General features: G+C 37.2%; 1 protein-coding gene across 1 annotated transcript; it reads right to left on the reverse strand.

The window, feature by feature from the left end:
• Positions 1-7,064: 7,064 nt before the first annotated feature.
• On the reverse strand, positions 7,065-7,490 carry LOC149192471 (uncharacterized). The gene has a single exon (XM_089406935.1). It carries the CDS (start codon positions 7,488-7,490, stop codon positions 7,065-7,067), a length of 426 nt encoding a protein of 141 aa, XP_089263061.1.
• Positions 7,491-17,306: the final 9,816 nt, after the last annotated feature.

Consider the following 17,306-nt stretch of genomic DNA (forward strand, 5'->3'; position numbering starts at 1 on the left):
CAAATCAGGATGAGTGAAGGAAATATGACTGCAACACATTCAACAACCTCTCATGTTGTTGGGCTTTCACATCAATGGCACTGCAGTTAGCATGAATGAAAACATAAGCACAACAAGCTCCCCCTTTGGAATTGATGGAAACGCTACCAAACATTTACCTAGTCATTGATGATCTCGGGCCAGACTCCCACAATCTACTTTGTGACTGTACACCCCCTATCTTCTCATTGGTTGTTTAGTGATCCATTGATGTATGCTTATTCTCCCCCTTTAAAATCAATGTAAAAGGGACTATACCCCGATGTGCTTGTGCATACCATATTCTTTGAACTCCCCCTGCCATTAGGATGCTTCTTAACTGAAATCAGAGGACCACTCCCCATGAGATATTAAAAACTTACTCACTTATATTTTATTTGCAACTAGGTTTCCCTTGTCAAGGCCATGTATATATGTCCTACATGCAACATTTTCTCTTTTGTAACTTTGTTCTTGAGACTACTCCTCTTGTGCTTGTGCTTCCATACAACTTATCTTTTATAACATCAAAGGGTTACTCCCCTTGAGATGATGCTTATCCTAATTTGTTCTTTTCCTTCTTTTAATTCCCTTTTCGAATTGAGCGTTAGCTACTAATTCATATGTGTCAATGATGTTATTCCAATTGACTAGCTGCAAGGTGCTTGTCTTCAATATGCATGCTTCCTAGTCATCATCTATTTTTTTCCTTGAAGCAAACACAAGCCTTTGTTTCACCTTCCTTCATTTTGGATTCTTCTTGTTTTCTTCTCCACATCTTGGTGTATTTCTCTTTATGCCTGGTAAAGGTATCTTCTTCCTTGATTTGTTTGAGATACTACCTCATACTGCTTCTAAAGTGATTTGCAATATGCCCATAATTGTGGCATTTGTAGCATTCTATATTGTACTTAAATAAGGGGGCAATTGAATTACTTTTACTAATTCCATTTTCATATATACTTCTAGGTTTGCTTATTACATAGTTGTTCATGGTAACTTTGAAATATTTTCTTCTTCTATATTCTTTCTCACATAAACTCTACAATCAACTACCTCATGAAAAAAGTTATGGCAAATAAAACAATATCCATTAAAGAAATTTGAGTAATTTGTTGTGGTGGTTCTTCTTGAAGGAGTTGATCCTTTTGAGGGAGATCACTTGCTTTGATTGATTGCTTGAGGAAGTTCAAATTTATGCTACTTTCTTATTCCATGTCTACATATGGGGTTATTTGATCATTTTCCTTTTGGTCCTCACTTTATTTTTTGTTGTTGCTTTCTTTGATTGACTTATTAAGTACTTTAACATAACTCTCAAGATCTTCCTTGCATATTGTTGAACTTGATTTTCCTTTGGATTTTTTGTGATCTTCCTTATAACCAAGGCTTTTCTTAATGAGGGGATATCTTTGCTTGCTAAGAATTTTGTCCAGAATTTTAGTTCCTTTAGCCTACTTCAAATTCTGATTTGTTTTCTCTACTTGCTTCTTTGTAGAAACAATTTGTTCTTCTATTTTTTTACATTCCTTTGAATTTTCTTTCAGTTGTCCTAGAAGTATTTTCTTAATCCTATTAGCTTCTTCCAATTCAATTTTTAGAAGAATAATCAATGATTCATTAGACTCGTTCTCTTTCTTTCCATACTTCATTAGTTGATCACTAATTTCTTCTATCTTATTTTGCAAAGAAATAATATCAGCGTCTAGTTCCTCATGGTGACCTTCTCTTTATTTCAGTTGTCTCTTCATCACTTCTTCCATCCTTTTTGTTTCTTCTAGTTGGGTCTTCAAACTACTTTTTCTGCTTCATCATGATAATGGTTTTCATATTTTTCCTATAACTTCTTTTGTCTTTTGTTGTTACTACGAGCCTCTTAATCTTTTCTAGAGCAAAGATAAGTTTTATTCTAAAATGTATCTTCTCATCAAGGTATTCTTCTTTATATGAATCCAATGTCTCCTTCATAGACACAAGTAGAATCCCTTTTTTATCACTACTAGATTTGCATATTTCATCTCATGTGGATTACACCTCATTAACATCTTCTTCATCTCCAATTTCATCCTCTGAACGTGAATTGTTATTTGAGGATCAATAGATTTAGCATTCATAAATAGAGAATCTTCGTCATCATCTGGTTCATCACTTAAGTAGCCATGGTATTCGATTCTCTTTGATTCTTTGAGCTTTTTGTTTATGGGATCACTTCTTATTTTCGTTCCTCTTATTATTCTTGTCCTTATCTTTTGTTTCTTTATTGTTACCTCCTTCATAGATTTCCCACAACTTATCCCATATTTATTTCATAGTTTCACAATGAATTACCTTGTTAGAATCTAATTTTGATAGTACACTCAAGATTGCCTTCAAGGCTTCTATATTATACTAGTCTTCTTTCCATCTGCTAGATATTACCATACATCCAAGTCAAGAGCCATTAAATGACATTTTATTATTACCTTCTAGATTGCATAATTTGATCCATCCAATAGTGGTGGTTGATATGGTGTACATACATATTGTTCAACCATGGTCCCTTGGAATCTTCCTTCTAGTTGTTAAATTGATCCTGAAGGAACCCGCTCTAATACTAATTGTTCGAAATATAATTATATCGAGAGGGGGCATCGTGAATCAATATAATGGACAATATTAACCAATTAAAACACTTCAATACATATATTATATCAATCACATCAACAACATAAACATACACCAAATATATATAAGAAACTTCTTTTATCATTGAATGATATTGTAAGCACCAACCTATTGTTACATTGATTTACTCGCACCAACCCCCTAAAATGTTTTACTAGAACTAACCAAAAGGAGGCACCAACCCCCTAAAATGTTTTACTGGAACCTACTAGAAGGAGGCACCAACCCCCAAAGAAATACAAGCAATAACATGAGTTCCCTATTAGATCCTTTTTCATAACAATTTCAAAATCAGATCCACAAGTGTTCTTGTTTATACAACTTTCTTCATTTCTGTTTCAATTTATCTCTCCTCAAGTTCTCCTTTTATTTTACACATCAATCCCTTCTCTATCCACAATCATTAAATGCTACACCTCTACTTTGTATCGATAGACTCTGATTCCTTGAAGGTCATACTCTAATCCTCTTCTTTACAACTCATAGTTCAAACAATATTATATCATACTTACAAATTTCACAACCTATTCTAGCGTCACACGTCTTGCTTGGATTTATCCTATGACCTCTTCTGTGATCACACATCTTTTGTGGACTTCATTTCTCACGTTTATTCTTCTATGAGTCACGTAGACCTTCTCTTTTGATTCTCTATCTTTCTTACTATTCACACCACCAAGCCAGAATGACGATTGCTCACTACAAAAGCACCACACATTCAACGCACTCATCGGCACATCAATTCCAAATTGCTTTGCCTTATTTATACTTGATTAGATCCATAATTAATGGTAGGGTTGGCACTCCATGGACGACCATATAGAAAATATGGATTATTCATTTATTTTTCTTGCCAGAAATGTGATCTGGATTAGTTGAATAAAACTTATTTCAATGGTTCCTTGGCTCCTTTAGGGCTTCAATATTATTACATACGACCAACTGGTGATACCATGACCTTATAGCAACAATTTTCAATTGTATCTAGAAATCTAGCTCTTATCACTAATCGACATTATTATATGGGCTAACCCTCACATACTTTCTCCACTTTATATAGAAACTTAACTCAATGGAAATATGACTTCCTTAATTCACTTGTACTCAAATATGGGCTTAATATTCAACACTCTATCTCGCTCTACAACTGGAGACCTAGATAATTGGAAAAGTGGGATAGGTTCTGTCCACATAAAGCCATGACCAAGCCAGAGCCTTGACTACTTTTCCCATTGAATACAGATTCAAGCACTAAGCTAAGGTGCATGATGCTTACAACACTAGACCACCAAATTCCTGATGACATTTCCCAAAGTGCGTAAACAACCATCTACTTCTCAAAGCATGCTAAGTGATCCCATGATCCAACCTAATCCAATAAAAAAGAAGTCATTTAGGGAGCCTCCCTAACTATATGAACTTTATTTGGGGGGGGATTTGTCATATATGTTGTAACACACCTTCTCACTAATCCCCTACAAAACATAGGTTAGGAGGAGGTTAATTACTATGCTAAGCCAATATCCAAGGTGTCGTTATGGAAAATGGGCCTAAATTTTTTGATCTTTTTGACTTAATTAAAACCTTAGTTAGACATCACCCTTATGTTCATCTCGTCAAGATGATTATGGTGATATAAATCTTTTGCTCAATCCAACCTTTAGATCAAGACATGTTACCATTTAAGTTCATACGAATCAAAACATGCCACATCATCATTCTTACTGCGTGGATACCATGTGGCTATACCCACTTGGCTAATCTCCTAGTTGGACTTGGAATTTATTTATTGGGTTGTCAACCTGTTTATGGATTTGGGAAATAACTTCTGGGCTGAGGTGTACATGGGCCACTCCTCCCACCATGTAATTTTCTTGTAATTGGTCTCACTCTTACCACACTAGCTCGACCCCACATCATCCTAGGCATTCCTCTTGCGTAACATTTTATGCGCTTCCAAGATGCAACCCCTCTAGGTGTCATCTTGATTCCTTGCCTAGCCATTGATTGCCTTGTTCAATATTGTACGCTCGTTACATAGGCCTTGCAATGGGTTAAGCCTTGCAATATTATGGCTAGTGATATGGCCTTGAAGCCAACTGTTACTTGGCCTGATAATCCCCTCCACAACCTTAGATAAGGTTTTAATGCTAGTGAAAAGAGATGAGGCTCCAGCTTGTGCCATTTGCGAAGGGGATTTGATCCTGGCTCGACCACGGTAGTTTTAAGTGAGGCAAGGAGGTTGTATGCCATCCAAGATGCTTCAAGTCATTGGAATAAAGCCTAACTGGCTTGACTGTAATGGTCCTGCCTAAAATTTGTTCCATGAGAGGTATACTCAAACTTGAATCCAGTGGTTTTATGGCAGATATTCTATGGGAATTAACATCACAATAGAAGGAAGGAAGTGCCTCAGTGGCATCACTAGGTTTAGGATATTTTGTAAACCACATTAGCAATGACTCAAGTGTGCTTCCATGCTACTGATAGTCATACTTACAACTCACTCACAAGGACGAAAACAAAGCACGTTAATTACCCTTTCCACGAACGTACACAAAGTTTAACTTATCCCTTTTGCTCATGAAATCATTACATCCCATGTCTTCATAACAAAAGGAATTCAACAATTCCAGTGACAACATATGAGAAGCTAAGCATTTAAAAGGGAACAATATTCATGACAAGCACATCCTACACTCTCAAGGGTGTATTAGCATCTGAAAATCCTTGCATTAAAGCACATGTACAAATGCATATCTGCAGAGTTATTCACCCGAACTTTAAAGTCTCAGAGCTTAGGGAACCATTCATCCCTCATGAAGTCAACATTAAGTTAGGCATTTATATAAACCCATGTATGAAGGCATTATTGTAAGGCAACAACACTAAGATTCCTTGGATGGAAATATCAACGCAAAATTACAACACATAATGACATGTATCAAACACCATTTCCTTTTCATTACTGGAATCCATACACAGTCATGCCACAAGTGCCACATCCATTTCAATAGTTCAATGAGAACTTAGTAATAAGGAAATCATATAAACACTTATCTTAATTTAACCCTGAAGTTGGGAAACTGAGATCAGGACTATGACTCTCCACCTAACTATAGACAGTTGCAACCAAGCCTTACTTGCAACTATCACCCTCGATACAGATTCCAAATATTGAGGTGGGGTGCTTCTAAGTAATTTTTAGTTAAACAACACAGCTAAATGAGATGTCACAAGAGCCTCACAACCTTCATCCACTAGAGAAACTCTTTATAATTCATACAATTTAGGCAGAACGACTATCATGTCAGCACTTCACTATGTAGAGAACTTCAACTCACTTTTAAGAGAAGAGAGCCCATTATCAAGAAGGTTTAACAGTGGTCAAGCTGTCTATGGGTGGGAAATCACTTTTCTAGATGGTTTCATAGTGATTCAAGCAGCAAAATTTCAACTCCAAGGCACTCCTGGTGGTTCAGTAATCCTCACAAGCACCTATATAATTTTCCCTAGTTTGACAGGTTCACAAACCACAAGCTTCTAGTGGATCCTTCTGCCTTACATGCAAGCCTTGCTCTCTAGAACCAATCACCAATCTGGTGCTCCCTTTTTTCAGGGCTCAATCCATCGTCAAGATCATTCTTCCTTTTCAGCTCTCTCTATGTTTTCCACATAGTGAGCCCTATGTTGCCTTATTTTCTGATGTTCACCTCTCTCTATTCGCATGTCTGAGATGAGACCCGAATGAATGTCCCTCCTTTTTTTTTTCTTTCTAAAATCAATTAATTTCCCCCATTGTTACTCTTAATTTTTCTATCCTTTTCTTTTTTTTAGGTAGAGCTAAATAACACTTCATCCAATCCTTCCATTTCAGTTGGATTTAATGTACAATCAACACATGAAATTGTTTTCAACCAACAAGGTTTGTTATTAAAGAACAACCATTTCCTCAAGAAACCCCCTACCTCAAGCAATGGAATTTGTGTCCCTTTCTTAGTTATTTAAAATAATTACAATGATTTACAAGTGGGGAAAATGTTAACAAGGGGATATCACAGTCCCCTCCCCCTTGAGGGGGAACACCGTCCTCGGTGTGCAATAGCCTTAAACAAAAAAACCACAACTTATATGGAGCTTTATAAACACAAAACTGAACAACATTTGCATTTCATTTACAATTTGCTTTACTCGGCCAATAGGAAGGGATATGTTGCTCTCATTTGGTCATATATTTCCCACGTGGCTTCCTCGGGCCCAAAGTTCCTCCACTACACTTTGAATTTCTCTATTGCTCAGTTTCCTAGCATGAGTTGTCTCTAATCCATGATGCATAGAGGTTCCAGCTGGAACTCTCCCTCTAGTTCCACCTATAACAAAAACTAATCAATTACATGATCAGCGCCCTGTACATATGTTTTAAGCAATGAAACATGGAAAACATAATGAACTTTCACCGATGGTGGCAAGACCAATCTATAGGCTACAAGCTCCATCCTTTCAAGTGCTTTGAAGTTCCCACAAAACCGTGGTGCCAACTTGGCACATGAACCAATCTCTAAGGAATTTTTCTTGGGTTTAATCTGAAAATAGACATGTTCCACAACTTGGAACTCTTTGTGTACCATATGCTGATCCACATAACTTTTCTTCCCATCCTTTTCCACCTTCAAATTTTGCCTTATAATATGCATTTGTTTCTCCATCTCTTTCAACATATCAAGCCCAATGAAGACCTTGTTCTCCAAATCACTACAATTGATAGGAATATTGTAACTCCTTCCATAAAGCACCTCAAATAACCTCATATTTAAATATTTTTTGTGTCCATTATTGTCTGCAAAGTCTACAAGTGGAAGATACTTTTCTCACTTCTTTGACTAGTGCATCACATACATTCTCAACATGTATTCAAGGATTCTATTTTTCCTCTCTATTTTTCCATCTGTTAACAGATGATACATTGTACTAAATGCTAATTCGGTCCCCAAACCTGCAAATAGCTTCTTCCAAAATGATGCAGGAGCATCTGACCACCTTTAACCAAAATTCAAGTTTTGAGCTATGAAAGAGGAAACGTGGACCATCATTGTAAAACAGGGCAAATTTTGTTAAAACAGAGCTAATTTGATGGAATTGATAAGTCTGTAGAAGACTTAATTTAATGTAATTATCTACCATGTAAGCGTATAAAGAGGTTTATGGATTTGATTGAGTGATTGTGGGAGGAAATTGTGGATCTTAGATGATCCACGACTTTTGTAATTTCTTATATAAAGAGAGTCTGTGTTGTGAGAAACGGGGAGATTAGATACAATGTAGCCGAAGGAGAACTTGTTACCTAAGGTTGAAATTCCTTAGAGTGTAATCTAATTCTGTATAATATAAATATATGTGTTATGTGGATTTCGTGTGTATGTTTACCTATAGTTTAGATGTCTGTGTTGAAAGAGTGAAATTCAGTGCTGCAGGTTTATTGATCAACCATCGATCACTATCAGGATCAATGGCGATTCACTGATATACAATATCATGAGTAAGCTATTGTATGCAGAGATAACTCTGTGTTTAACGCAATTTCACAAATAAATGAAATAGGTCAACAGAGGTGAGTCGAATGAATAGGATGATGGGAACTGTCAGATAAGTTTAGATCGATGAATATTAATGGCGGAAGAAGAATGGTGGAGGAATAGATATGGATCATCCAACTGATAGATCCTTATATCTACAGTCATCACGTGGTTAAAAAGCACATGTGTTAAATGGAAGAGCGTTTTCCCAAGGTTGGTAAGTGGATTCTCGCATAGCCTCAAAACTGGAAGCGGTTTCCAGAAAACAGACCCGATGAAGTTATGAACCGAGATTATTTGAGTTGAAGTCTAGAGATGATCAGGCCGTCCATTTAAAAGTGATCAGATGCATATTACTTGGTGTTATCACTTAGAACTAAAAATTTGATGCATATAATTTTCTATCCTAGCCCGATGACAAAGGTCTGTGTTAGTTTAATTTAGTTTAATTTCTTCCCTTAGAATTTGGAGTTTTAAAGAGTTTTTAACTCAAGTCATTCTCAACTCCCATTGGTCCTCCTCTACCCATCATTGTTTTGTAGCCACCGTGTCTTTTAGTAATTTCGCAGCACAATTCCAATGCAGCAGTTTCGCAGCGCAATCATGATTAAGCAGTTTCGCAGCGCATCATGATTAGGCAGTTTCGCAGCGCATCATTAAAATTTAAAACTAACAGCGCTGCGAAATCATGGATTCGTACTTCTGCAGCGAATCTTTCCCGAAATATCAAGTCCGTTAGGTGAGTCATCAGCCATGTCTTCTCATGTCAGTTCATATATCTCTCCTATCACGTTTTAACGCTCATTGCCATTATCACCACCATTAGATCTGTTGATACGCATGTATTATCATTCCCAAGAAATTTCACCGTGCATAAGCCTTAATGATGGCCGTAAGTCTTGCATGAATGATAAATCTGCAAGATTATGTCTTGAAAGGTTTTAAGCGGAAAGATTCAAAATTCAAGCGAGGCTGATAATCAAGCGAGGCTGAATTCAAAAAGAAGCTGAATCACAATTCCAACCGGAGCTGGTAGTCTTTGTGTGCGAAGATTTGGAAGAATCCATGGAGAAAAAAGAGCACAGATCCGGTAAACCTCTAAGGACTGAACCCGAGGGCCTGGATATAACGCTGAGAGATGAAGGGGTGAAGAAAGCGTTTAAAAACGCCGGGTGCTGGAACTTTTGCAAAAAGCTACAAGGAGGACATGCACAGGTAACTAAAGAATTTGCACTAAACTTCACTGGTTTGAATTCAAAGGTAGCTATGTTAGAAGTGCAGGTTTCTCCAGAGGTGATATCTGCTGTGACAGAGATCCCAAGGGGACAAGAGGAATGGTTCAAAAATTTCAAATTTGACATGAATCCTTGTAAGGAGTTTTTGAAGGACGCATATGTAAATGAAGATTTAAGTAGAGGAGTGCCCAGGAATTATGTCAAAGAACATTATGCTCTCTTACTCACCTGCATACAAAAATATTTGACTTGTGAAGGAAGGTATAACAAGGTTTATTCTTACCATTTCAAACTAATTTTGCATTTCACCGGGAAGGTCTCCATAGACTTACCGTTTTATCTCTTCCGTAGTTTGAGTAAGATGTGTGATAAAGTTCAGCTGAGAAAAGAGGATTCTGAAACCTCTTTGTTTCATCATGGTTTGATCAAGCTGCTGGTTTTAGATGGCCTCCAAAAGATAGACAGAGACTGGAATTCTTTTATTTTTATGGCTGGATTCCAAAGCAAGACTGGCCTCACTCCACAATCGGCTAGAGATTTTACAATAGCTGAGCTCCAAAAAGAAACAAGAGCTAAAAGGGTTCCAAAGCCACAACTAAGAAAACCAGTGAAGCCACTAATCATTCAAGATCAACCCCAGCAATCAACCAAGGAAAAATCTCATGGTAAGAAGATTATACCTGAAACAAGCACATCTGAAGCAGTCTCAAGGGTAAGAACAAGAAGCCAGATAAATAAGGAAAAAGGTAAAGTTGTAGCAGTTGAAGACCCAGTGTCTAAGGCAAATTTGAATGATTTATTACAGGCCATTGAATTTGAGCAGTCTCTACCAGTCCAAATTGAATTGATGCAGTCAGAGCAAGAAGGTACCAAGAAATCCAAGGCTTCAAAAAGGCTTAAATTTGATGAGCCAGCTGAAGAATTCATTTTAAAATCTAGAAGACCTATGACAAGGAGATTCCAGCAAGTACAGGAAGCACTGTCGAGAACAGAGGAAACAGGGGAAGGAACACAAAAAGACACAGGCAGAACCTTTATTACAGTTAAAGAAAATAATATAGCAGCCTTGAAGAGCCAATTAGAGTCAGCCAAGTATGAGATTGCTAAATTGAAGAAGGCTATTAGAAAACATGCAGCCATACATGCAAAATATTATAAAACCCTATGGGAAGGGAATGAAGCTGTAGAAGCTCAGTTGAATTCAGTGGTCGATGGCCATGCACAATTTCACACCTGGACAGTACCAGCAATCAAAGAAGCCAGGTATATCAGAAGGATTAATATGCAACTGAGAGCTGGGAATAGAGCTATGAGGAAACAAATTGAAGATTTGAAGACATAACTAAGCCAGCTACCTGCTAAATGAGTTTTCTTTTCAAAAAAGAAGGTTTTGTTTCAAATTTTTGACAAATTTTCTTAATCTTATTTTTCTGAAGAAATATAATCCTTGTTCAACATGTGGAAAGTCGAAGGGAGTTTTTTTTTGGCAATCAAATACTCGGTTGATAAAGATCTCGGGTCAAAGGCAAACTGTTTCAAATAACTCAGCAGTTTCGTAGCGCGCTACGAAACTGCTGAAGACGTTGTTTTTAACGCAAGTCAAGTAGTTTGAATTATAAGCGGGAATTTTGAAAGGGAAACGTCTAAAGGGTGTGCAAGACATCAGCTGGAGTGAACAACAGTCAATCAGGTCAAGACAGATGGATGTTTAAAAGGGTTGAATATTCAAATCCAATTTTGAATTTTTGTCATAAAGCTCCTTTATCACAGTTCAAAATATATCAAACGATTTGCCTGCAAGGAATTTTTGCCTGTACACATGTTCATTAAAAAAGCTTACAACGCATCAAGGAGGTGACAGTCCTCCACATCTTGGGTAATTAAAGGCTAAAGAACATGCTTCTGTGCATTCGAAGATTTTGGAAAAAACTGAAGCCGAGAAGCAAGGGTAACCTCCTAATATTTCTGAGCAGTTAAAAAGTTTCAACATCCAAGGTCAACATGGGACATTAAATACACATCTCAGCCATCTCAGCCAAACTGAAAGAGGACCAGGTGTCAAAGAACGAGGAGAAGCCATCATACACATAATATGGAGTTAGAGTCATAGTAGATTTAGAACTCTAAAAAAGCTCCAGTCAGCACTTTATTGTATTTATTAGTTAGTTAAATAGTTGATAGGTGTCATTAGAGGTAGTTATCGAATTCCCCTCATGCTGGAGGAGGAATCTCAATCAGTTAGAATAAGAATTCTATATATAGCTGAAACAACAATGTAAATGAGGTTGGAAAACTTTATGACAGAGCATTGTATTTGGCTTATGTGAAGACACAGTTTCAGTAATATAATTTGGCTTTACTTCTCAGGATTCATGAAGGATTTCTATGTTCAGAATGTGTGATCTTATCCTTTCCTTAATGTTTTTTACAGTTGTATAGATGTATAATCACTCAGAATTCACTGATTGTGCTCTAATTTCCTGTATGCATTTATAAACTGTGGTTCCCTATGAGTTATGTTCTGAATATTCAAATGCTGAATGCCCTGACTTCTATGTAAAGTCAAGATCATTGTTTATTGAGGTGTTGTTGACTCCATAGGCCCAATGGAAACTTGTTTAATGTTTTTCCAGCATCCATATTTGTCACAGTTATTTCACAAAGAGTTAGCCATCTTATCTTAATCAAAATCATTAACTCATCTAGAGAGAGCCCTCTCAGGTTGAGGAGGCTAAGCCTCAGCCTAAAGTAGGTTTGAAATAGTTACTTAGAGTCAACCTGACCAGCAGCCTATCAGGGTCTGATTTTGAGATAACATTTTGGTGCGTCTGCCGGGAGTCTGAAGATTACTCATTCCCGAAATTATGAAGCTGAACTTCTGAAGGTAGCAGGAGCTCAGAGGGTTTTCGAGGCTGCATTCTACCTTGGTGACTCCATACAATCTTAAAGTTAAAAAGGTGGCTTCGAGAGGAAGATATACAAGGAGTAATCCTGACCCAAATCCACCTACTCCTGTGGATAATCCGAACACCATCTCAAGGAGCAGGCAAAGATTTCCTGATATACCAGGTACTTCATCTGTATCAAAATCTCTGTTCCCTGAATTTTCTAGAAGTCCTGAAGATAAAATTGTTGATGATAAAATTCATGAGGTATTGTTGAGGTCTGAAAACGAAGAAGAGCTTATTGGAATTATTTTAGATTTACAAAAAAGAGGCATTGATACTTCATCTTTAGTGTCACAAAAGGACAAGGAAGAGTTTTGGGAGGTTGTTACTTCAGAATTGTTATTAGAGGAAGAAGATTTGAATCAACTCAAAGAACTTGATCCTTTTGAGGTTTTGCTCAAGTCCAAAACTGGTTTACCTCTCCCAAATTGGAGTTCCTTTGTCAGTGGTTTGCAAAGTCCAAATAGTCCTTTTCGGACCAATACTTTATCTTCTGCCTCTGCTAGTCCTAATAGTCCTCAGACACTATCTCATACTAGTTCTGGTTCCACCGGTCATACAATACCTGTTGTTACTGCTCCTCCATTCATTATGGCTATACCTGCTAGGTATGCTCCCCTAACTCTCCCTGCTGTTTTACATGATCTTCCTAGCAAATATGCTGCCAGAATTCCAACATAGGGAGGAGATGAAGATATTACAGCAGAGGAACACGTGGATAGGTTCAATGATTTTGTTGACAGGGAAGAAGTGGATGATGAAGATGTAAAACTAAGATTGTTTGCTCAAAATTTCATTGGGGAAGTCCGAAAATGGTTTAAAGCCCTTAGAGCTGGAAGCATTCATAGTTGGGTTGAATTTGAAGACAGCTTTCTAAGGAAATGGGGAAACAGAACCAACCCTGTCCAAGCCCTTACTAAATACAACAATCTTAGGAGAGCTCCAGAGGAAACTGTCCAAAACTTCTCTAAGAGGTTTAATAAAATATACAATTCTATTCCAGCTCATTTGAAACCTCCTGGAGCTTTGGCACAGTTGAGATATGCTGAATCATTTGATTCAGATTTCTCTCTTTTACTCAGAGAAAGAGAGTCTGCCACTCTTGCTGACATGCAAAATGATGCAATTAAGGTAGAGGTGAATATGCTTGCTGCTAAGAAATCAAAGATGGCAAAGACTAAGCTGAAGGAAGAAGAGAAGCCTTCTACCTATACTCAGGAAGACAAGTTTGAAACAATGATGAAAACCATGGAGAAATTGATGGACCGACTAGCTCTTGGGAATGCTTCTGCTCCTCCAGCACAGCAAGAACCTCAATTCAGGAACCCTCAGTTCAGAAGACCTCAGAATCAGCAAAGGCCAAGAGACAACAGAAATCAGCAGGCAGATCCTCCAGTAAGACCTCCCTTCCAACAAAATTTGGTAGATGAAGAAGATGAACCCGAAGTCCCTGAGGAATCAATCCATTGTTTTGATGAAGAAGTGTCAGGGATTTTCTTGACTAAGGAGGAACATGATGAGTCTAGTATGATAACATCAGAAGAAGAGCCTTCAGATTTTTTAAAGGGATATCAGCACGCTATCTTTGAGATGCAAAAGCAGTACAATCTTAGGAATAGAGATGTTCCTATTACAGCAAATAAAGCACAGCCCAAGAAGAATATCTCAAAGACAGCTGAAGATAAAAAGGAAAAATCAAAGGTGATTGAAGGTAAGGATGACCCTCCTCTTGTTAAAAAGGATATTCAAATTCCTTCTCCTCCTAAAGAAATTGACAAGACCACTTCTGTTTTTAATATTGAGAATGAAATTGCAAAAATTAAGATATCAGTCCCTTTTAATGAAATTCTCAAGGTAGACAAATACAGAAGCAAAATTGTTGAAATGCTTAATTCACAACCAGGAGTGGCTGATATCCTAAATGTACAAGAAGATAATCCTGTTATCTGTTTGGGTCCAAGACTTGAGGATGAACAAAATGAAGAGTTTCCCCCTTTCTACATAAGCATTACTATTCATGATATGACTCTACATAATGCTATGTTAGACTCGGGGGCATCACATAATCTCATGCCTAAGGTAATCATGGAAAGACTGGGGTTAGAGGTAACTAGGCCATATAAGGATTTATTTTCCTTTGATTCAAAAAGAGTCCATTGCATTGGTTTGATAAAAGATGTTGTTGTGGGGCTCACACAAATTCCAGCAAAAACAACTGTTATGGACATTGTTGTTGCAGACATTCCACCAAAGTTTGGGATGCTTCTTTCAAGGTCATGGGCAGCAAAAATCAAGGGCACAATGCAGATGGATCTTACATATGCTACCATCCCAGTGTTTGGTGAACAAAGGAGGTTGTATCGCGAAACAAGGATGGCCTACATGGTAAGCAGCAAAGAAAAGCCTCAGAATTTTCCTATTTACTCATGTGATACTGGTCTTGGATCAGCTATCCTTTTCAATGAATCAGTTGGAAGAGAGTCACAGGATAAACCTGCAGAAAATCAGTGTCAAGAAGGGCAGCAAGGAGATGAAAGGGACATCATGGGCTGCTGGTCATTATACTTTGATGGATCAGCAGGAAAAGAAGGGGCAGGAGCTGGGATTTGGATCACTAGTCCAACTGAAGAAAGTAAGTTTCTCTCATACAAATTAAACTTTGATTGTACCAACAATATGGCTGAGTACGAATCTCTAGTTTTAGGTTTGGAAGCCTTGATAAAGTTGAAAGCTAAAAATATTGCTGTTTGTGGAGATTCTGAATTGGTAATTAAACAAGTAGAAGGTACATATCAAACTAAGGATGCAAGGATGAGAGCATACAGAAATTTAGTGTTGGAGATGTTGGAAAAATTTCAAACCTATTCTTTTAGCATCAAAACTAGAGATCAAAACTCTATTGCAGATTCTCTTGCTGTTTCAGCCAGTCTCTTTATTATTCCTAAGCATTCTTCTGAAAGCTATGAAGTGGAGGTTCGCCATAGACCAGTCATACCGGATAATATCACAAATTGGCAAGTTTTTGAAGATGATCAGCAAGTAAGGAACTTCATTGAATTAAAAGAAGAGTTTGAGCACAATCAGATAGATCAGCAGAATATGTTAATAGAGTCAAAGGAAAGTTCTGAAGTCTTACAGTTACAAAACAACTTAATCCCTAAAGGCCTCATTCCCCTTGAAAAATTATTTGATCAAAATGATGTGTTCAAAGCACCAAGATTACAAGCTAATGAAGAAGAAGTAGAAAACTGCAATTTAGGTGACTCTGTTGTGCCTAAAATAGTCAAGATTTCCAAATTCCTTTCAGCTGATATGAAGACTAAATATGTTGAGATGATGAAAAGATTCATTGATGTTTTTTCATGGAGCTATGCTGACTTGAAACAATATGACTCTTCAATCATACAGCATACCATTCCTATTAAGCAGAATGAAAAGCCTTTTAAGCAGAAGCTAAGAAGGATTAATCCTCTTCTAATGCCATTGATTGAAAAAGAAGTGAAAAAGCTCTTTGATGCTAAAATTATTGTCCCAATCAGATTTTCAAATTGGCTTGCCAACTTGGTACCAGTTAGGAAAAAGAATGGAGAGATCAGAATTTGTATAGACTTCAGGAACTTAAACAAGGCTTCATTGAAAGATAATTACCCCCTCCCCAAAATGGATTTCATTATGCAAAACATTGTTGGTTCACAAAGGATGTCCATGCTTGATGGTTTCTCAGGGTACAATCAGATTCTTGTTCACCCAGATGATCAGGAGAAAACAGCTTTCACTACACCATGGGGAACATTCATGTATGCAAAGATGCCCTTTGGCCTCATGAACGCAGGAGCCACTTTCCAGAGAGCAATGGATATTGATTTTGCTGAAGAAAAGGACAAATCAGTGGTGGTTTACCTTGATGATATCACAGTTTTTTCAAAAAAGGAAGAAGACCACTTAAAGCATCTTGAAAGGGTCCTAATGAAGTGTAGGAGGTTTGGTATTTCTCTAAACCCAACCAAAAGTATTTTTGCTCTAACTTCTGGCAAACTGCTTGGTCATATTATCTCTGAAGAAGGAATTAGGATTGATCCTAATAGAGTTAGTGCAATTCAAAAATTGGATTTACCAAGGAGTAAGAAGGAGGTTCAATCCTTTCTTGGGAAAGTTAACTTTGTTAGAAGATTTATTCCTAATTTTGCTGAAGTTGTCAAGAACATAACAAAGATGTTAAAGAAAGGAACAGATTTTAAATGCACAGTTGAAGCAAAGAAATCATTTGAAGAAATCAAGAAGGCACTTACTCAAGCGCCAGTACTCATCAGCCCGGATTTTACCAAGGAGTTCCTTATCTTTACATTCGCTTCTAAGGACACAATTGCTGGAGTTTTATTGCAAAAAGGAAGTCAAGGTACTGAACAACCCATTTCTTTCTTTAGCAAGACATTGGCCAATGTTGAATTGAAATATAATATCTTAGAGAAACAAGCCTATGCATTGGTGAAAGCAATTAAAGATTTCAGAATCTATGTTTTGCACTCTCACATTGTTGCATACGTCCCAAATGCTGTTATTAAAGATATTCTTACACAAGCTGATCCAGATGGAACAAGGGGAAAGTGGATAGCAAAACTATTGGAGTATGATATTGAGATCAAACCCACCAAGTTGGTAAAGGGTCAAGGCCTAGCCAAATTGTTGACCCAGTCAAATCTGGACTGTATTGATATTAATTTAAGCACAGAAATCTCAGAAATTTCTGAAAATGAAGAGGAATTGGTCTAGATAAATGAAAAATTCTTGATCTCAGAATGGTACAAGGATATAGCATTTGTTTTGCAGCATAATAGAGCTCCTGATAATCTTTCAAAATCCAAAGCTCG

Source organism: Pinus tabuliformis, chromosome 2_2 (assembly GCF_031772625.1).
Source record: "Pinus tabuliformis cultivar Carrire ecotype Pingquan chromosome 2_2, CPIR1, whole genome shotgun sequence".
NCBI lineage: Eukaryota > Viridiplantae > Streptophyta > Pinopsida > Pinales > Pinaceae > Pinus > Pinus tabuliformis.